General features: G+C 40.5%; 1 protein-coding gene across 1 annotated transcript in view; it reads right to left on the reverse strand.

Moving 5' to 3' along the window:
* Positions 1 to 23,314, reverse strand: part of lamc3 (laminin, gamma 3) — a 574,068-nt gene that overhangs the window by 441,669 nt on the left and 109,085 nt on the right. Inside the window, exon 2 of the mRNA XM_060912770.1 lies at positions 20,985 to 21,289. Within this exon, the coding sequence (XP_060768753.1) occupies positions 20,985 to 21,289 (305 nt within the window). The remainder of the gene's footprint in view (positions 1 to 20,984; positions 21,290 to 23,314) is intronic.

Consider the following 23,314-nt stretch of genomic DNA (forward strand, 5'->3'; position numbering starts at 1 on the left):
TGGCTATCAGTGAAAAGGATAAAAGACTAAGGACAACCAATAATTTCAAGCAACAGGCTAAACCCAAGCCTGACACTTACGGTGCGGTGAGCTCTTTGGGATGGCGTTTCTGACTTCTGTTTCCAGATCGTAGGAACTGCTCAGCATACCAGACGTCGCTCAAATCCTTCTATGTGAATCTGCCTCACAAATTTATCTTTTTCAAAATGTATGGAGCAGACACCAAACCATTTTGTCGGCTTGAAGTTACCTCTCTTTGTCCGTACAAATAGAACCCATTCATTCCGTAAGTGTCCTGCTGACTTTGGGCTATAATGGATCAAAATTCCACTTTTTTATTGGCTATACTTGAACAGCCTTGAACGACATACCTCCTAGGAAGCGTGCTTTGGTTTTAGTTTTGTTGTGGAATAAAAAAAATAATAATTAAAAATGTGCTACGCTTTGCAAATTAGATGAAGCCAGAAATGGCACAAACTTTCAAACGTTTCACATATGACGTCACTTCCTTTGAATTAACAATAACTTACCAGGAACACATTCGTGTAATGGCGGACTCAAAGAGCCAAACTTTACCGGCTAAATAGAACATGTTCCCACTCTCATATTAAAATACAATTCAGACAGTTAACTGTTTAACATGTCTAGTTTTATAAGATATAATTTCCAGGGGTCATGTCATTTACGTAAGACTAGTACATAAATGACCTAGAAAACTGATTCATCTGACCATAGTACATGTTTTCACTCACTACGTTTACATGCACATCCAAATCGAGCTACTGTCAGTAATCGAGCAAAGGGTCCCAGCAGGGGTGCCAGAGAAATCCAATCCTACATGCACAGTGTTTAAATCGAGCTATTGTTATGAGGTGCATTGTGCACCCGAGCCACAGGTGGCGCTACACGCCCCGTGTTGGTACACTTCCGGTTGTCGTCATGAAGAAGAGCTATTCAAGAGTATAAACAAAGTGACTACAGGCGGAAATTAGCATGTACTGCTATAACCTGGTACAGACATCTGTCCTTACCACAAGGATAATGTTTAATTTGTACACTGTCCCTTTTAAAAATAAAATAAACTCTAAACTCTAAGAAGAGTGTTTGTAGCTTGTATGTACGAACAGAAGTGTTCCTAATAAAGTGGGCGGCTAAGGTGAAGTGTCATGCCGACCGAGGCTGGTTTGTTTTTTTTCGACCGAGGCTGTTGTGTTTCGTCACTCGTCACTTCCGGAAGGGGCAATGCTGAAGTAAGTAGCTGGACTGCGTGGCTCGATAGGGTATAGAGAGCTTGCATGTGACGTCACAGCCGATCCAGATTCTGACAGACGCCATCTTGTAGGTCAAACGCCATATTCCGCCTTCTACTTCTACTTCTAGTTCTACTTCTGCTTTTACTTCTACATTTTCTTCTGGAAAACCCTACTATATACAATTCTACTACAACGGCTGTGGCTACAAGCTCTCCCTACCTGTGCACGGTTTTTATGTTTTTTGTGTGTATTTTTGCGTGTTGTTCATCTGTACCGGACTTCAATATCCACTACAACCGTATGGACTTACTGGACATTGGTTTCCAGCAGAAAATGACGGTTTGTAGCGATTTCCATCGCATGCACAACATTCCGGATGAGAAAAAAAAAAAAACATTCCAGACGAGACCAGATTGCGAGACCAGCGGGGTCTCCGTGGATTGTTATCGGAAGCAAAGCGAAGGAGGCGGCGCCGGGAGCCGAAGCAAAAGCGAGGCTGCAGGCAGAGCCGGCCTGTTGACTAAGCTCAGAAAACAGCCACTCAAATCTCCACTGCCAAGCCTCTACTTCTCCAACGCCAGATCCATGTAAACAACACGGACGATTTGGAATTACCTTATTCTATTCTATAATCGGCTGGTCAGTGCTATACTCAATACTTAAGTGACTTACCCATCCAGTGAGGATCATTTTCTTGTTTACAAGATGCCACATCTGAGTTGCTGACAAATCCTGAATTTCTGTAGAGATAACTGTCCAGAGATTTATAAGCACGCAGTGCTTCACCACTGAACAGCGAGGGAAAGTTGATGAGGTAATCATACACGTCCGGGTATTCCGCTGGCAGTTCAAAATCCGGTTGTGAAAACTCCGTCCGGAAAGCCATAAGGGTCACAAATCTGTAGATCGTTTATTTTAGACATATATCTAGTTATCTGTTCATTAGAAAAATGAGCCGTGTAGTCCGTCGGTTGAAATTGATCCATTCTGTACACGAGTGCAGCAGTATTCAGCTGTGTTTTTGACTGACATGATGGCGGTTGTGTACTTTCCGGTCACGTGACTGCAAGATCTCTATACATGCACTAAGGTGGGGTTTACATTAGACCGTATCAGCAGATCATCAGATTAACGTTTTTAAAACGATTAGCGTGCACACAGCAACACCAATTCACGATTCACGTGCACACAGCAACACCAATACACGGATACGCTCGGCTCCGCAGGCATCCTGCACTCCAAATCACTCCGCCCTGAACAGCGAGTGCCCTCTGGAGGGTGCGCGAGTATAGCGCACGAGCAGTGATTCAGGACTGAGCCGCTGTGTGTGTGATCCCAGCGCACATCACTTACCACTTGCAAGTGGAAGGATGGCAAGCCTAAAGACAATCATAACTACACAATGGGCAGTATTTGCATCAGTATTTGCAGTATTTTCATACTTTTATACTCTTTAATGAAAGGTGATACAAGGCGGAAGTCCGCGCCGTTTTTCAGCAGTCGCGTCACATGACCAACGCCAGCGAATCAGGAAGGTGGATGTCACAGTGACGTTGTCCAATGATGACGCCAGCTAGAGCTCAGCACAGCGTATCCGCGTATTCTGAATGTTTACACAGCACTGGACCAGACACGATCTGGATTGAATACGTGGACCCTGGCGGATTCCCGTTTCCCGGCGTTTCCAGGCGTTTTAATGTAAACGGACAGTGCATCTGCGAAGAAAACGAGACAGATACAGTCTAATGTAAACTTGGCCTAAGTAGCTCGGCAAAAATCGTATAATCTAGGTCGTGTAGCTCAATTGCGAGAAATCAAGTTTGATTCAATTTCAGCCTAGCTAAGGTGTTTACATGGCATTTAGAGCTTCGATTTCAGACGAGCTACGGCAGAAATTCAATTTTCTCTATGTGCATGTAAACGCACTGACTGTGTGACAGTCCATCCCAGATGCCTCTGAGCCCAGAGAAGTTGACAGCACTTCAGAACATAGTTAACATAAGGCGTCCATTTTCCACAGTAAAGTTTTAATTGGCATTTGTAGATGTAACTCCGTAATGCAGTACTTGACAAAGGTTTGCCAAAGTAATCCTAAGCCCATGTGGTTATATCAGCTATAGATGAATGATGGTTCTTGATGCAATGCCGTCTAAGGGATCAGAGATCACAGGTGTTCAGCTTCGGCTTGCGCCCTTGATCTTTATGCATTGAAATTCCTACAGATTCCTTGAATCAGTTAAATATTTTTACCCTAGAAGGTGAAATATCAAAATCCCTTCAAATTGATCTTTAAGGGACCTTGCTTTTAAACATTTCAATAAATTTCTCATACATTTGTTGATAAACTGGAGACCCTTGGCCCATCTTTGCTCTCCACAGTCTAGGCCTTTCCTGGATACTGATTTTGTATCAAATCATGATTACAATCACCAGTTGACATCACCTGTTTCAAATCACATCATTATTTATTTGTTTTACCTCATTACTAGCCCTAAGTTGCCCCATCCCAACTTTTTTGGAATGTGTTGCAGGCCTGAAATGCAGGAATGGGTGTATATTAACAAAACAAATGAAGTTGACCATCCCAACTTTTCCTGATTTGGGCTTATAAGAAAAGCTAACATATTATATTTTACAATGTAGGTGTGAATGAATATGTGAATAAGTGTGCAATCATTGGGCCCTGTGATGGACTGGTGTTCCGGGGTCCACCAGGATCCCAACCAGGATAAAGCAATCATTGAAGATGAATAATTGAATGATTACATAATCCAAAATAAAACATCAAGAGAAAAATGAATGCAAGTATAAAATTATTTCAAAAAATAAAAATAAATGTTGCCTAAAATATTTATAATATTCCCCCCCCCAAAAAAATCAAATTAAATATGTGGTATAAGGCTTCTGATTGCATTCAGTTCATTGGTTCATTAATCCTTTGTAATGTATGTATGTATGTATGTATGTATGTATGTATGTATGTATGTATGTAAGTAATATATCAAGTATTTAAAAGAAACAGAAATAGCTAAATAAAAGAATATAGTCCCAACCCCCCCCCCCCCCCCCCCCCCCCCCCCCCAGGAGCGCCTGTTCCACACTCCAGCCCAGTTGGTGGCAGTAATGTACCTTTTAAGTTGGTTTGCCAACCATCAAAAAAAGAAGAAAAGAAAATGGTGGGTCATGTTACTGAACCAACTGAGGATGAAATAAAAATTCTAAAACAAAACCCCAAAAATACAAAAAAAAAAGCAACAATATATGGAATAAAAGCATTTGATGGTAAGAACATATCTTTTTTATTTTTCAATAATTATTATTTTAGCATTTTTCACAAATTGCTAGTCATTTTGCCGGTTTGTTTACATTCTAAATGGAAATTATTTTGTCTGACATTTTGTATAAAGCTTTTATTTATTGAATTTGCAAAAATTTGCTCTGTTTCTCAAAATCCAGTGAATATGGCTAGATAAAACACCTATTCCACTCAATTTCATCATATATGGCTTACAGTATAGCCAACTCAATGTCATGGAATAACTGTTAATTACAGAATAAAGATATTGGTTCATACAGATCATAGAGATGTAAGTGAAGAGAGGAATGAAAGAATGAAATACTAAGAAGAACCAACAGTTTGTCTATGTCTACATACTGTACTTCATTTGCCTCCACATTTCATTATCTTCAGTTTTTCAGTGGAGAAAGAATTCACATTGCAAAGCGTATGTATGTATGTATGTATGTATGTATGTATGAATGTATGTATGTATGTATGTTTATATAATGTAGTTTTTATCATCTCCTCCAAGAAACAAATTTAAAGTAGAAAAGAACATGCAATATCTTTATTTCACCACCATCCCCCTGCCCCCTCCCCCTTGAGTCTGATGTAATTTCCACTGTTGAAAGAAAAATAATTGGTGGACCATTGCATTTGATGGGATCAGATGAAACACATATTTCTGGATGAAGAGTTATCCATTTAATAAAACCTTTTATAAGTACAGATATTTTATTTTTAAATGACAGATTTTTGGAAACAGAATGTTGCATGTTTGTTGGCATTACATTTCAGGAATGCATGATGACTGTGTCATGTAAATAAACTCTTTTGAGTGTTCGAGTCATCAAGACTCACTGCCTTCTTCGAGATTGGTTTCTGACAGTTATGACAAAGGTTAGCAGTAACTCTATGTCTATCTTTAAGACTAACTCTAACTTTGATGTGGATTTTCAGGTCATCAAATCAAGAGTGGTGAAATGCCTTTAAGATTAATGGCAGGTTAATTCTATATTTGATGGGGGGTTTTTATCAGCTTTTTTGCAGAAATACCTTTTTTGCAAATAAATTTATTACCAATGTATATTTCTCCCCTAATAAAGCATCTGCCTTTAAAAAAAATCAATAATATCAAATATTATACACATGACAGTATAATGCTGTCCATATACGGTATTTCATGAACTGGCACATTCACTAATCGTCTTTCTTATTAAGCTGTATTCGGAGTTGAGTTAAGCATGTGCAGCAGGGATGTAATACCCAAATAACTAACTATGGACTTAAGTGCTATTCAAAAATTATCAATGTGATAAATCAAAACAATGAATTATAAGTGCAATAAAATATGATATTCTGTGCATACATTTCATGACCTCAATGTAATATCTAGTATCTAGTAGTATCTAGTAAATTGTGTGCACAAATGACTTTCAGAGCTTAAAAAAATAAAATGCAAAACAGTAGGATATGTTGGATCAAGTGCTATTCTATAAGTTACCAAATAATGTGGATGGAAGCCATATTATTAAATTAAACCATATTTGTAGTGATTATTATTCTCATTTATATAATCATATTACATTAAATTTGACAGAAGAGGAAAAATGGGATGTCTTAATTTTGTCAATTAGTATTCGTTGACAACTTTTTATTTCATGACTAAATTGTAAAGACAATGTAAATAAAAAATTATATATATAATATATATATTTGACAACAAAAATTACGAAGAAATAGCAAACAACATAGCTTACTTCTCAAGGGAATTTTTACAGCCAGGAGAAATACGCTCCTGAATTCTAACAGGTCTATGAGTCAGGACACACACACTCATTGGTCTGAATGAAGTAACATCTTTATATGAATCCAGCAATAGCTCCTCACCTACAGGGCACATTTTACAACAAATATCATGAAACTGTCTGAGACAATTATGACTAAAACACTGACTAAAGTTAGACAAAAATTAGAACTGAGTTCCACTTACTAAGACAACAAAAAACACTAAAATGTGACTAAAATGTAACTACAATTTTCAGTAAGAGACCAAGACTAAAAAAAAAATACATTTAAAATTCTTGTCAAACACTGAATGTTATTTCCTGTTACAGTCCACATTTTCTATCCCTGATTTTTGGGGATTTAAAGGAAGTTACTTGTGTTTTATGGCAGTAAGCTAGGTGCTATTGATAAACTTGTGGCCCTTTTCCACTACCCTTTTTCAGCTCACTTCAGCTCGCTTCAGCTCACTTCAGCCTGACACGGCTCGCGTTTCGACTACCAAAAACCAGCACGACTCGGCTCGCTTCAGCCCTGCTTAGCCCCTAAAACTCGCACCGTTTTGGAGTAGGGCTGAAGCGAGACAAACCGTGTCGAGTGAGGCTGGGGGCATGAGCAGACACTCCCCTGCGCGCTGATTGGTGAGGAGGAGTGTCCTCACATGCCCACACACGCCCCGCGAGCACGCTGGGATCTGTAAACACCGCAAACCCGGAAGAAGGAGAATTACGAATTACGAGAATTTCTGAAGCCTTATGCGCCTCGCCTCATCTATACACTCTTGCCAGTATCTGTCCGCGTTGTCGGTGACAACAAGCCACAGCACCAAGACCAGCAACACTAACGACTCCATGTCCTCCATGTTTATTGTTTACTATTCGGGTCGTGAGACTACCGCTTAAAAGCTCACTGATGTCACTGTTTGCGCTGTTTAACGACATCACCTGACGTCCACCCACTTTCGCTAACTCCACCCAGTGTGTCCACCCACTTCCAGCCAGCACGGTTCAGCGCGGTTGTAGTCAAAATGCAACTCCAACAGCCCCGCTCAGCCCGACTCAGCACGGCATGGCTCAGCCCGGCTCAGCCGCGTTTGTAGTGGAAAAGCGGCAATAGTCTCAGATACGTCTACACAAGAAAAATCTGGCAACCATGGAGGCATGGACTACATACAGTACATGCAGGTTATTTTAATAATCTGAACAAAAATCCCAGAAAATGAATTTAAAGCAGGCATGTTACCAAAGTCTGTTGTCAAATAAAAAAAAAAAAATGCGATAGCTTTTGGACTTAAGTTGACAACCCTGAACTTCAATGTCCAAAAAAATCAAAGATAAATAGGCCGGCATGGACCCCTGGTCCCCCCCCCAAAAAAAAAAGATAGCTTTAGTACATGGCTACTTGGAATTGTGACTTGACTGTATTGCAGATACCGAGATATGCTCACCATTTTTTAATTAATACGGTTTTAAAAAACAAACAAAATAAACCATTATGTGGGCTTAAGCTGAAGAGTTTATAGTATAAATTTATATTTAATAGTAGAGTCCTAGCTTAAGTTTTTTCGCTCGTGACACAAATGCAGTGAAAAGCAAGCTGGGAAAGTCCTGTTGGATTTTAACAGGGCGCAGGAACTTTGTGCATTGACATAATAACATACTGTATTCCTGGACTGTACTGTAGACTACATGTAAAGGGGGTGGGCCATCCTTTTATGTTTATGGTATCATTAACACGCATGTTCACAAGCCAAAATGATAAGATGCTGCAGCAGGCTTACTGTGTACACACACGTGTCGGCTGTCTGGCTACTGCTTGTATTCATTAATAGGGTATCCCTGTACTTACTATACTCTGTGTATGTACATGGGACATGTGCCGTTTTGAGCGTGAGCCTCACTTTGATTTTTATGACAGTGGCTAGATAGGTCTGTGAGAGATGTTGATTTTTACAACGGCTCTGAAGAAAATCTGCTTGAAATCCCTCGAGTCTTGGGAACAAAGACTTATTATAGGACTTGTTCACATGCAACTCACACAATCATTGTATAGTTATCTCAGTCCGTTAGACTCAGGAGCTCAGACTGCAGTTACTGACTTAGTATTATAGACATGCAACTCTTCAGACCCTCCAGGATTTTGCGATGTTGCGATTTGCAACTTCAACGCAAATCCAACCAATCCCCGCGAATTCAGGGCGGTGTTGCAATTATATCCAATCACCGCAACTTTCCCGCAAATTTGACCAATCGTTGGCGTTGTCTTGAGGTGACGTCAACAAACTACCTTCTGCCTTACTTCCATGTATACGTTCAAGAAAAAGCAGCATGTGCGAGTCAGTGTTTATGTAGGCTTAAATTCTGTTACTGTAAGTGTGTTATGTTTACAGTGAAGGACTGTGTGCACTTTATATTTTTTTTTTTACTTAATACAAGAAATTAATGGATGTCAACATTTTTGCCAAAATGGTATTTTATTTTCTATTGTTTAGGCAGCTTCAGCATCATTCTGTTCAAATTGTTTTTTTTTCTTCTATGAAGCCTGAGCCATTTATTTTATTAGTTTATAATCATTGTTTAATTTAGTCTTCAGGAGAGACTGCCTGCACACAGTACTAGTATTAATAGTTTTTTTTTTCTTACATGAAAGCTGAGGCATTTATTTTAAGGTAACTTCATGTTGTGCTGTGAGGTTCTATGCACTTTAACTTTTGAACCAACAGGTGCATTTGGATAAGTAAAGCCTATTTTTCTGCATTTTTGTAGTCCTAGTAATCTTTTACATTGGTAAAGATGTTTATAGAACCATTTCTCAGTGTCTTTGTTTTTTTAATCAATAGTTTTTCAGTAATAACTTAATATTTAACATATCACTCAATTTTAATCACAAAAAGAGAAAATCACAACAATTTCTCGCAACTTTCACTTCCTCCCGCAATGTAATCACAACAAAAACCTAAAAAACACCGCAACTTTCATCACAATTTTTTGGAAAACCCCCCGCAACATCAGACATTTTAGCCCACAACAATCACAAAAAAGGCCCGCGAAATCCTGGAGGGATTGACTCTTGCAGACTTTATAACTCTTTATAACTCTTGCAGTCTGTTTATAGTTATCTCAGTATTAAGCTCTGTCTTAAGTGGTGACTTGCATTACCTCAGTTTACTTGGGTATATTCACTGTCTTATATGTTCATTGAATGTCCTAAGCAGGAGCTCAGATTGCAGTTGCTAAAATGGTAATAATTTATTGATATAAAGTGTTTTGTAGTCCGTGTACTACACTGTAGTGTGTCACATGGTAATGCATTATATGACAATGCAACTTTCATAAATATTACCATATATCAGTTATGTTCTACACACATACATGCAACTCTGACAATATCATATTCAATGAGTAATAAAATGGTTTTGAAAGTTCCTACTTTTAAAACATATGTTTTATATGCTAATTTTCTTTAACAGCTTTCATTTACAACATGTCTCTGACAGCTCAAAATGCATCTCCAGGCATTTAAAAAACTGCAGAGCTTCCAGGAGCCTCTGGTGGCCCCTGGATCCCCGGCCTTACTGGGTCGAAACCCCCCCTCCCCATTTTCCTGGATCTGCCCCAGTAGGTTAGGGTTAACCTGCACAACATAGACAGTTTTTTTTTAAATAATTAAATTGTCATTCTATACTACAGTTAACTCGCATGTGGCTAAAAGCATATGCCTGTAAATGGCAGGAAACATTTTGTCAGGGTTCAATGTCAGTAATGGCATTGTGAGTCGAAACTCTAAACGAACTACAAACATGGCTTCCCAAGACTACAAGGCCCAAAGTTCACATTGTCCCCTGTCTCCCTCTTATTAAGTTCAGCTGACTGTCGTTAACTGTTAATCAGCAGTGCTAATTAAGCCTCTCCTTCACTCACCTTCAGTGTGAAGTATCATTCTGTGTTTACCCAGTCATACTGAGCCTTTTTTGTCTGCCTGCCTCTTAGTTTCCTGAACCTTTGCTACATTTACCCATTTAACTCTTTAGTCTGCTCTCTACTATTCTGTTTGCTGATCTACTGACCCCTGCATGCTTTCTGATTTGACTACGCTTCCTGTTTGCATCCCCGCTCTCCCCTGCATTTACATCTCTGAGTGCCTGCATTCTGATGGGATACTTCACCTCGTTATGGATGTAGCAGAGGAGGTGAAGCAAACAGCTTTAAACGCTCAGGGACACCGCTTAGGAGAACATCAGCAGATGCTCGCCGACCTCAACACCAGGATGGCACAGTTAACTGCTGTGATGTTGCAGACCCTCCTAACGTGCTCTGATGCATTTTCAACTCCTGTGCAGCTTCTCCCAAATCCTGAGAAATATGCCGGTGACACCCTTAACTGTAGGGGATTTCTGCTTCAGTGCTCCATGTACTTCTCTACCATGCCAAACCTCTCTGACGAACGTAATATTGCAAAGTTTCTCTCTTTTCTCACTGGTAAGGCGCTACAGTGGGCTAGCACAGTATGGAAGAGTGGAGAGGAGCATACCACCTCATGAGTGTTTTCTAGAACTATTCAAACAAGTGTTCGATCACGAACCTGAAGGAATAGAAGTCAGTGAAAGTCTACTCACCATCACCCAAGGGGCAAGAGGAGTAGCCGAGTATGTGCCGGATTTCTGAACCCTTGCAGCCGCTAGTGGATGGAATGAGCCGGCTCTGAAAGCAGTGTTTTGCCAAGGTCTTCGTCCTGAAATATTGAGTGAACTGGCTTGTAGAGATGAACATCTCACTTTGGACTCCCTTATAGATCTCGCTATTTGACTGGATCATCTACTTTCCAGCTGACCCTTTCTCAAAGAGGACACCAGACCAGCTCAGTCAGCTGATGCATCCACACCCATGGATGTTTCTCAGACTAGGCTGAAATGCTTGGACTGAGAGAGAAGGCGATGCTTCTATTGTGGGAGTTCCAACCATCATATAACACAGTGTCCAGTCCACCCTACTTGCAACAATAACTATGAGCCTGTTCCTGACATGGTGAGTCTGGTGAGAAAATTTAACTCACAATCGTACCTGTGTTGTCAAAACTGCCAACCTCGACCCACATGCTATCTGCATTTGTTGACTCATGGGTGGAGGAGAACTTAAATCGACAGTTTGATCATCCAGGAGTTCAACCTGTCCATAACCCCTCTACAGAGTCCACTCAGCATCAGGACCATTGACAGAGGACCTATAGGAGATGATCTCATCACAACTAGAACCACTCTTGTTCACATGCAAGTAGGAACTCTCCATTCTGAACTCATTTCACTTTTTGTGACTTCTATGGTTAACCATGACATCATCCTGGGTTACCTTTTGGTTACAGCTCCACAACCCTCTGATATCTTGGCAAAACAAGGAAATTCTCCAATGGTCCCCTACATGCTTTCAGAACTGTTTGTTGCACCCCCAGCAATACATTTTGTCTATTTCTGTTGAAAGTCCTTGTGGCAGCAGGGGTGTGGCTTAGCATCGGCTTGTGAATGGAGGGCGGAGTCAGGGAAGGTGAGTGGCCAAATCACTACACCTGTCGTCAATTAATGTGTGTCTGTGTGTGTCTCTTGCAGTGACGGTGCTGTATAAAAGGAGTAGGAGAGCAGAGGAGGGGTTGGCTTGGACCAGAACACAACTATGTGTGTTTGTGTGCATGTAACTGTCCTGGTCGTGAAAGTGTCTTGCTGAAAAGCAAAATAAATGTGTGTTTAAGCACTAACAACCGCCTGCCATACTTCTGTACTTCACCCACATCAGGGCAGCTTCCACAGTCCTCAACCAGATTCACTGGATAATGTACCAGAATGTTATTCTGACCTGAAGGAGGTTTTTAGTAAGGGTAAGGCTTGTGGCCTACTACCACATTGCCCTTATGATTGTGCCATTGATCTCTTCCCAGGTACATCACCTCCACACAGCTGCATCTACCCGCTTTCCCAGAAGGAACAGGCTGCAATGGAGGAGTACATTCACGAAGCACTCAAACAGGGTTACGTTTGTCCCTTCAAGTCACCTGCCTCTGCAGGATTCTTCTTTGTGGAGAAGGGGGGAGGCCTTCAACCTTGTATGGACTTCAGAGGACTAAACCAAATATCTGTAAAGTACCCATATCCACTTCCACTGGTTCCCTCTGCTTTAGAACAACTGCATACAACCTCATCAGAATCCAAGAGGGTGACGAATGGAAGACGGCTTTTAGCACCGCCACCGGCCATTTTGAGTACCAGGTCATGCCATATGGCCTTTCTTCAGGACCAAGCATTTTCCAACGTCTCATAAATGACATGCTCTGGGACATGCTAGGGAAGTTTGTAATCACATACATCAACAACATTCTAATCTACTCCCCTGATGAAGCACGTCACCTGGAACACGTCAGGTCAGTCACCTCTACGTTAAAGCTGAGAAGTGTGAATTTCATTTACGTCAGATTTCGTCTCTGGGTTATGTCATCAGTGCAGAAGGAGTCAGCATGGATTCCTCCAAGGTGTCTGCTGTCATATTTTGGCCAGTACCCATGTCTGTGAAGGAGTGTCAACATTTTCTAGGTTTAGCTAACTTTTACCAATGCTTTTATCAGAGGTTTCAGCACCATTGTGGCTCCCTTAACTGCCCTGCTAAAGAAAGGTCCCAAACATCTCTGGAACCCTGCAGCTGAGGAAGACTTTGGCCAACTCAAGACTGCATTCACCTCAGCCCCCATAGTGCAGCATCCTGACCCAACCGAGTCTTTCACAGTCGAGGTGGATGCCTCAGAGATTGGAGTGGGAGGGGTGCTATCCCAGCACTTTGGCAAGAAACCAAAGCTTCAGTCTGTGGCTTTCTTTTCTAAGAAGTTCTTGTCAGCTGAGAGGAAATATGATGTCAGGAATCGTGAACTACTAGCCATTAAGCTCGCCCTTGAGAAATGGAGGCACTGGTTAGAGGGAGCTACACATCTCTTCATGATACTAACCAACCACAAAAACTTAGAGTATCTCAAGAAAGCAAGGAGATTGAACCCACATCAGGCCTGATTGGCTCTCTTCACAAAGTTCAGTTTCATGATCTCCTTCCGTCCTGGGCATAAGAACACTAAGGCTGATACTCTGTCCTGAACCTTCAGTCCAGCACCTCATAACCCTGAACCTCATCCTGTTCTTGCACCAGAATGCTTCGTTCAGCCAATCACTTGGGAATTGGATAAGGAGATAAGAACCTCCCAACCCCAAAGGCACCCAGAGGAGTGCCCACCTGACTTGCTATACGTCCCCAAGCCACTTTAAAGTAAACTCATGACATTGGCACATGCATCTCCTGCCACAGGTCACCCTATTAGTCAGAGAACTTGCCAAATGCTAAGGAGTAAGTACTGGTGGGAGAAAATGTGGATCAAAATTAACCACTGCATTGCTTCCTGCTCTGAATGCACCTGAGCAAAGTTTCCACGAACCCCTCCCTCTGGTAAGCTGTGTCCCCTCCCTGTACCTCAGAGACCATGGTCCCACCTGGCCACTGACTTCATCACAGACCTACCACCATCTCAGGGTAACACGGCCATCATGGTTACTGTGGACCAATTTTTGAAGGCTCTGAAACTTGTTCCCTTACCAGGCATTCCTACTGCATTTCAGAAAGCAGAACTGCTGTTTCAAAAGGTATTCAGGTACTTTGGGATCCCTGAGGATATTGTCAGTGACTGTGGTCCCCAGTTCATATCATGGCTATGGACTTGTTTCATGGAATGTCTTGGAATCTCAATAAACCTCACATCTGGATATCATCCACAGTCCAATGGCCAGATGGAACAGGCCAACTAGGAGATTGGTTGCGTTTTGAGAATTTTCTGCATGAGGAATCAGGGGGACTGGTCTCGTTTCATCCCATGGGCCAAGTATGCACAAAATTCACTCAAGCACTCAGCTACACAGTTAGCACCTTTCCAGTGCATACTTAGCTACCCACTACCCTTGTTCTCATGGGATGACTCACCAGCACAGGTACAGGCAGTGGAGGACTGGTTCTCCAGAAGCCAAGCAGTATGGGAGGAGGTTCACCAGCGCATTGAGGTAGTGAACACCAAGTACAAGGATTATGCTGACAAACACTGAGTTAACAATCCGGAATTTTCATCAGGCGCCAGAGTATGGGTGTCCACACATGACCTAAGGGAACCCAATTCATGCAAGAAACTTCAGGCATGTTACATTGGCCCATACGGGGTACTACGTCGCATCAACGAGGTCTCCTACAGACTAGGCTCCCACTGCACAGTTTTATTGCTCCTACATTCCATCTGTCATGTCTGAAGCCTGCTATTCAAGGTCCACTTGCTGAGAATGCTCTCATCCAGGAACACCAGTCTTTGAGTCTTGAGGGAGAACCCATCTACCAGGTAAACAGAATCCTTGATTCCAGAAGAAGAGGACAGTTGGAATACCTGGTAGAGTGGGAAGGCTATGAACTAGAGGAATATAGCTGGTAGAAGCTAAGGACATTCTAAACCCCTTGTTGACACAGGAATTCCACACCCAGCACCATGACAAACCTGCACCAAGGGGGAGAGGACATCCCAAGAAGAGTATAGCTCCCAGAGGGAGCTCCTCGGGGGGGGGGTTCTGTCAGTAATGGCATTGTGAGTCGAAACTCTAACCAAACTACAAACATAGCTTCCCAAGACTACAATGGCCAAAGTTCACAGCGCCCCTGTCGCCCTCTTAAGTTCAGCTGACTGTCGTTAAAGCATATACGCAGAACCATGGCCTCACTTTCGTTTATAAATGCCTTGAGACCTCAAGAATGGAAAAAGAATAGTTTTAAGCATTAAGAATAAATCTAATAGTAATTTTTTTACGATTAAAGTGATTTATATAGGTAGCGGTCTGAGTGAATGACGTTGACATCCGTAACATCATAACAGGAAGTCTATCAGTCTCATCACCATTTCCACTATACTAAAACACAGAGCTGACTGCAACTCGAATCCTCCATTTTGAGCTAATTTATCGCCATGCCACGTAGATGTGTTTTTGGCTGGGGCAGCAACATGACAGAAGCTGGATTTATGTTGCATTCATAGCCCAAGAATGTTCAAACTGCAAAGATTTGGATGCATTTTGTGAGAAATTCATGGGCACATTGGGCGTCTATGAAGTGGTCTCTCCTCTGCTCTGCACGTTTTACTGAAGACTCGTATGAAACCTCTGATCTGTTGAGGAGCGTTGGCTATAAGCCCATATTGAAAGAGGGTGCAGTACCAACAAAGAAAAAGAAAACTATGAGAAAAGGAAAGTATTTTATTTATTTTTATTTATTTATTTTTTTTTTAAAGGAAAGTGAGTTCAGTTGCACCAGTCCTCCCGGAGTGAGCTGAGGGTTGTTGCTAAAACCCAGGACAGAACAGGACAGGACATATTGCTCGGGCAGTGACCTCCCTGCAGTTGTTGTTAAAACCAGTGACATCCCGTTCCGTCCCGGGTTTTAGTAATTGCCTGAGCCCAGCAGTAATGGCGGACTACACAGTATGAAGAAAATTGAATGAGTGGAGCAGCCGTCTTATTTCTAAACTGGATGTTGCTGCCATCTTGCCCTTACGTGGAAGAAGTGAATGAATGGAGAACTGAACGAACAACTGAAAGTCAGATTGTTTCAAAAACAATCGGCCTTCAAGAAGTGAGAACACAGACGGGTAAGCTCCGACTCTCATTTGGATTTAAAAAAAAAACATTTACCTGCATTTAGATTAATACATGTAACTTGTATTGTGTATTTAAGTTACCAGTTTAAGATTATTTAATTTGCTTCAGAATGTGATTGGCTCTGTTAATCTGATTATTTAATTAGACTTTTACGTTTTATCAGTGAAAATGCATGCATGTGCATGTATGTTGCATTAGTTATAACACCTATCCTGTTTTAATGAGAGTCAACCCACAATCAATGAAGTCAAATCAGTCTTAGTTGAGCAAGTCGGTAATGGTATTTCTTACTTATTCATATGACTGGTCTAGCTTTAAAAGGCCTTGGCCTTAAAACCGGTTCCTGCTGTGATGTCACACACTCAGGGCTGGCTGGCTCAGCGGAGCAGCTCGAATGCCAACTTTGCAGTCGATTTTAACTCTAAAATATATATATATATATATATATATATATATATATATATATATATATATATATATATATATATATATTTATTTTTTTTTTCATTCCCATTTATGCAGCATACAAGAGTCAAGGATGGAGATACTATCCACTCAAATTTATTTAAAAATAAAGGCTCTGCGTATCTCCTTTAACTGTTAATCAGCAGTGCTACTTAAGTGCTACTCTCCCTCACACACCTTCAGTGCGAAGTATCAGTCTGTGTTTACCCAGTCATACTGAGCCTTTCTTGTCTGCCTGCCTCTAGTTTCCTGAACCTTTGTTACGTTTACCCGTTTAACTCTTTAGTCTGCTGTCTACTATTCTGTTTGCTGATCTACTGACCCCTGCATGCTTTCTGATTGAGTTTGCTTACTGATTTGACTACGCTTCCTGTTTGCATCCCCACTCTCCCCTGCACTTGCATCCCTGAGTGCTTGCATTCTGATACTTTAATGGCACAAAATATGTACTGTAGAGAACAAAAACTGGTTGTTGTCTTACAAATTCCTCCATGCTGTTTCTCATGGAACCAACATTCTATTTACTCATGTCCTCATGTCAATTGTGGATTAAACACTTCTTTTAAAGTACCATTAGAATAAAGGCCCGGTCCCACTGGCCGATGGACACAAAACGTATGCAAAAAGGACACAGCGGACGAGCAAAATTTCGGGGGTGGCTCTATCCGTTTTCATCCGCTCCAGAAATGGACAAAATTGGCGAAAATTTGCGAAAACAGAACGGAAAAGAACGGACGTGGGTAGTATATAGCGGGGATGTTAAACGCATGTTCATAGGAAGCCTAGCGGATGGAAGTGGATGACAGCTCCGAAGGGGTTACCGGTGATAACTGAGAAGCGGACGCATAGCAGAAAGAGCGGATGCATAGCAGATGAAGGGGGTGCATCACGTACGCCTAACGGAAACAAAGGGGATGTTGCGCGGATGTATATCGGATGCAGACCGTTCACTGTGCATGCGGGGAGTATGAATTGCGTCTGCTCCGCGGATATAAAGGGATGCAGCACGCACGCCGTCAGCATAAAGCGGAAAGACGTGCTGGCGGCTACATCGATACATCTCTACTAGGCCTACTAGATGATTTTCTCCCCCTTTTTATACAAAATATCGATTGTCCACTAGGTGTCCTTCTACATACTCTAGACATACTCCAGACATCCTAAATATACGAGATACATCCCAGATATAAACGCTTTGTCTGTTTTGAATACTTTATATACGAGATGCATACGCTTACATCCTTTCTATTTCCGTGCTACTAACGATGAATAGACGTTTCATGTACCTTATCTTTCCTCCCTCTTTCTGTTTTCAGCTGCAGCGGATGTGAGTTGCGAGGATGCCCAGAGGATGCAGAGAGGATACAGCAGACGTTTAACGGATGATGACGGACATAGAACGTTTGTTGCTCGTATATGTCGCGGATTTACATCGTACACAGCGGAAAGTTCATCCGTTCTAAAAGTTTTGTGCAGCTCAAAACTTTTTGCGCGGATGAAATCACAGTGGACGGATGCTCGATGGATAGAGCGTATGAAGCACGCATGCAATGAGTACACAACGGATGCATAGCGTTTTCCAACGGATGGCAAAGATTTTTTTACGTTTTACATCCTCTTTGCATCCGTAAGTGCAGTGGGACCGGGCCTTAAGGAGGGGTGATACTAAAGACCTAGTATTCGGTAAATCTTGAATACATGGAGGACAGACATAGAAAGGGAATGCACCAATAATTAAGTGACCTTTACCAGTTAAAATAACAAACAAACGAATAAATGAACAAACAAAAGCACAAAGATTGAGAATGTAACTGAAATGCCCAGACAATACACTGAAAAAGTATGGTATGACAAGCAACAGATATGGATTTCAGAAGCAGGAGAATGGTTAATGTTAGAACATCAAGAACACTGCAGTGGCTGCTTGGCAGTGCTGGGATTTGAACTCACAACCATCTGATCAGTAGTCCAGCATCTTAAGTACTGAACCACCACTTTGTACAGTTTTCTTATTATACCATATGAGTTCCTGTGTATGAGCTGCCGCTAAAGAACCAATAAAGCATTAGAACAAGTGTGTTAATATCAGTTATCAAGAACTAATGTCCAAGCTGTGTGGTTATGCAAAAATAATGCACGTCGTCTGACCAGTCAGATTCAAGAATTCAACTAACCCATTTTTGTGTGTTTTTATATTGACAGATATCAAAGAATCATATAATGGTGTGCGAGTGGAAGCTTCTATGAGCAAATGCAGATTTATCTCTCTTGGATTGTATGATTTTGTTAACTGTCACCATGCCCTGTCATTTGCCTATGATGATTTTTATAGTGTGAACTGATTGCTGTCTTTTCCTCTGAAAGTTCAGAGTGAAACCTTTCTTGAAAATGAATGATGAGCTACCAAACTACCTCTCTCTTGCAGATAATAAATAAATTTCACTTTCATATATCCGCAACAAGCTGTGTTTGTGTGTGAGAAATAATGTGAGGTAAAAATCAACTTCTCACTTGTTCACAGATTAGATAAACATATGCACAGCAGGTGTAAAAGAATTAAAAGAACTGTATAGATAGTAGGAATTTATAAACAGAGAATGTAGGTTAACACTGTACAATTTTTAGCTTGATTTTGTTGTCACAGTTGTACAACACACATTGCAAAAACAATTTGGTTGTGAACTGAGATGACTAGTGTCATGGATTTCCCACCAGCCTTACACCACGGCATGCTCTTCATAAACCTGAAAACCTGCAGCGTGACGATGTACACCTCTGCACGGCTCTGTTTATGTTTCTATTAACACATTTTTTTTTGTTAGTTTCCTCCCTTGTCTTGTTATTGGTTAGTTTCCTATTGTGTCATTATCACATGCACCTGTTCCCATTTCCCCCTCTGATTACCTGCTTATTCACAGTAAAAATCATAGTGTCAATTTTACTCTTTAAGAGTTGAATTTAACTCTGTCAGATAACATTTGGTCCCACTCAAAATCAGTGTAAAATTTACTCTATAGCCAGTGTAAGATTTTTAGAGTTAATTTTACTCTATTTTGTGTCAAAATTAACAATGAGGTGTGTAAAAATATTTAACACTATAGATAGTGTAAGATTTTCAGAGTTAATCTGACTCTATATTGTATTTTCGCGGGGAATCATCACCCTGCAGAGTAGATTTTGTCGTTGTGTGCAAGTGGGAATTAACTCTCACTTTTGACACTATCATTTAGACGATTTTACTCTGCATAGTGTTATAACTACTCTATCCAGAGGAAAATAGGTTTACACTGCAATATTGACACTCCATTTTTTACTGTGTTTAAACCCCGGTTTCTGGTAGTTTCTTTGTCTTGTGTTAACATTACTCTCTGTCCCATGGTCATGCCTGATTCTAGTCCTGTTCATGAACTTGTTTATGTTTCTTATCTTTATTTATTTTATTCCTCAGTCTTGATCCACACATGCATCTGCTTCCATGTCCCCTTTAAAACATGACAGGTGGTCTTAGACCAGTAGCTGATTTTGCGCTATTGTGACTAAAGAGAGACAATAACATATTTCTGGCAGTGTGCAAAATTTTGTTTTATTAAACTCTTAGTGTGTAACCACTGCTAAGGTCACATCTTGGCATCTAAACCACCATTAGAAGAGCACCATAGAATTATGTGAAAATCATGAGACCGCTACAAATACAGTTGTGGCAGTGCCAAAATGTAAATGAAACATGCTAACGGACATATCCTTATTAAAGACTAAGTTCACTCTGAAGAATGTTTGTTTATGTGACACTGTTTTGTAATTTTTTTTAATCGCAGGTTAGATGATCATTTTTTAATCTGACATCGATTACGTTATAGTGTGTTTAATAATCTTAAAAGACCACTGTAATCATACAGACTAGAACAAGGTTTAAAATGAGGTTGATTTTCTTTTCATTTGCTTTTTAAAATTATAGGATACATAGCTATACTACAGCTAACCAAACAATTTAGCAACTTTCCTCTTACACATTTGCAAACCCAGAATCATTCTAGCATCCAACTATCATTAACACTAATGTAGTAGACCAGCTCCAATGTGAAGCAAAAATATTTTGTTTTCTATTCAAATAAATCAGGTATGCACACACATCTTAAACAGTAATGCTAGATTGTAGTGCAATGGAAGCTTATCGAGTTAAAATTTCTGTGTTATTGACAAAGACATTCCAAGAACTGCTAATTCCCAATGAACAAGGACTTTAGCTCTTCACTGCCTCCAGCTGCTGCACAGTGACTAATTCTGAGCTCTAACATCAGCTCCCTTGCGAGATGGGGGAAGGGATAGTGTGCTGCCCACATTTAAGCACAATAAGGTTTAATGAAATTAAATCTCTTGAAAATCCCCTCCAATTGGATGGCTAGCCAAGGGCAAAACATCAGTTTACTTTGCATAATATGCAATCACAACATGAGAGCATTCTTGAAACCTAGGATAATAACTGAGTAAATGTGCAAACCTGGAGCACTGGGCTCTGGTCGAAGTTGTAGGCACTGGGTCTTCCTTCAAGGGTAGAAAAAGCTACATTTCCTCCTGTTAATGGAGAGATGTCGCTAAACTCATCTGTACAGAATGCTGTTCTCTCCTCCTCTCCAGGTCGGATGAAGCCCTTGGAGTCCTTCCCATAGGTCTTATGGCAGGATGCACTGTAGTACTGGTATGGCTGCCATGATGCTGTCTCATTTGTACGTTTGTAAATGGCAAAACTCTCTGGGCGGCTGGTGTAGAACTTTAGCCGGACATATGTGATCTCATAGGCTTTACCTGTTAAAGAAAGGATAATGCATTCAAAGTGACTGACAACTCAAAGAGGATACAATACAAGCAGTTATTACTGACATATCACTGCCTCTGGTATTTAGCATTATCTCTTTTCTGTTCAGTGCTCTTAATTTGGTTGGCTATGGTGACTGATTTTTATTACCTGTAAACTGTTTTCAATTCTATTGAAGTTGGCGAAGCAAAGGTTTTATTTTGCTTCTACAATCCAACAAAGCTTGGTAATTACATAATTAGCCCAAAGCAGTATTTGACTATGTTGGTAAGTCCTGTTCTCTCTTAAGAACAGAAATAAAACAAAATTTAATCTAAAATTAGGTAAACAAGGAGAAAGCCATGGTCAACTTGTGCATGTAAGACCAACTGAGATTCTCTAAAACATGAGAAATAAGGTTGTTTATAAAACAAGAAAAGTGCAGTGGAGTATTGGGTGTCAATTATAAACCTTTACATGGTTTATCTTCGATCAAGAAGACCTGAGTACAGGTTTTCTGTATAAATATAACAAGAAAGAAGTAATTGTATCTTGTGACGTTTATTGCACTGAGGTGTGTGTAAAAGATCTGAGATCACAGGTTTTCTTGCAGTGCAAACACAACTATTAAGGCCCCCTTTACTGGTGGTTCTCAAATGGAGGACGATGGCCAAGGAGGCAACAACAAAACAAAACTCAGCAGCAAAACACAATAAATAAAATATAAATATGTTTTTGTCAAACTATTAATGTGTATAGTGATATAAGTGCTAATTTTGGTGGTGTTTTACTCTCATAAAAAAAATTGTGGCTGTCTACTACTCTGACATCACAAAGGGACATTGTCAGTACAATTACAATGGTGTTTAATAGGAGAATAAAAATGACCTCAAACAAAATAAAAGAGAGAGAACCCTTTCATGTAATTCATCATTTTCATTGATGTTCAGTGTCATTTTACAACCCCAATTCCAAAAAAGTTGGGATGCTATGTAAAACATAAATAAAAACAGAATGCAATGATTTCCTTTTTGACCTCTATTCAGTTGAATACAATACAAAGACAAAATATTTCATGCTCAAACTCATAAACATTATTTGTTCTTTGTAAAGATACACTCAGCCTGAATTTGATGCCTGTAACATGTTCCCAAAAAGTTGGGATGGGACAACAGAAGACTGGGAAAGTTGTGGAATAATAATAATAATAATAATAATAATAATAATAATAAACAACTCCTGTTTGGAACATTCTACAAGTAAACAGGTTAATTGGTAATTGGAAAGGCACAGTAATTCACAAGCAAGGATAGGCCAAGTTTCAACACTTTGTGAAAAAAAAACTGCCTGGGCAAATAGTCCAAAAATTTATGAATGTTTCTCAATGTACAACTGCAAGTAGTTTAGGCATTTCCCCACTGACAATTCATAAGATCATCCAAAGATTCAAAGAATCCAGAGAACTCTCTGCACAAAAAGGGCAAGGCCTAAAACCAACATTGCACACCCATGACCTTCGATCCCTCAAGTGGCACTGCATTAAAAACAGACATGAAAGTATAAAGGATATTACTACATGGGCTCAGGAACACTTGAGAAAACCATTGTTCGTAAACACAGTTCATCACTGTATCTACCATGCAAAATGAAAGCCATATCAACAACATCAAGAAACAATGCTGACTTTTCTGGACCCAGGCTCTTCTGAGAAAGACTGATGCAAAGTGGAAAAGTGTGCTGTGGTCTGATGAGCCCACATTTTCAATTGTGTATGGAAATCATGGATGTTGTGTCATCTGGGCTAAAGAGGAAAAAGACAATCCAGGTTGTCATCTGGAACAAAGTTCAAAAGCCAGCATCTATGATGGGTAACTTGCAGATCTTTTTCAGGGACATCCCTGCTTAATCCAGCAAGACAATAGCAAGCCACATTCTGCATGTATGTCAATTTTTTTTAGAACTGGTGTTGTATGTCTGTGAAGATTCTCAATCATCCAGGTCATAGTAAACTGTGGGTGGTAGAAATGGGCAACTGG

Source organism: Neoarius graeffei, chromosome 28 (genome assembly GCF_027579695.1).
Source record: "Neoarius graeffei isolate fNeoGra1 chromosome 28, fNeoGra1.pri, whole genome shotgun sequence".
Classification (NCBI taxonomy): domain Eukaryota; kingdom Metazoa; phylum Chordata; class Actinopteri; order Siluriformes; family Ariidae; genus Neoarius; species Neoarius graeffei.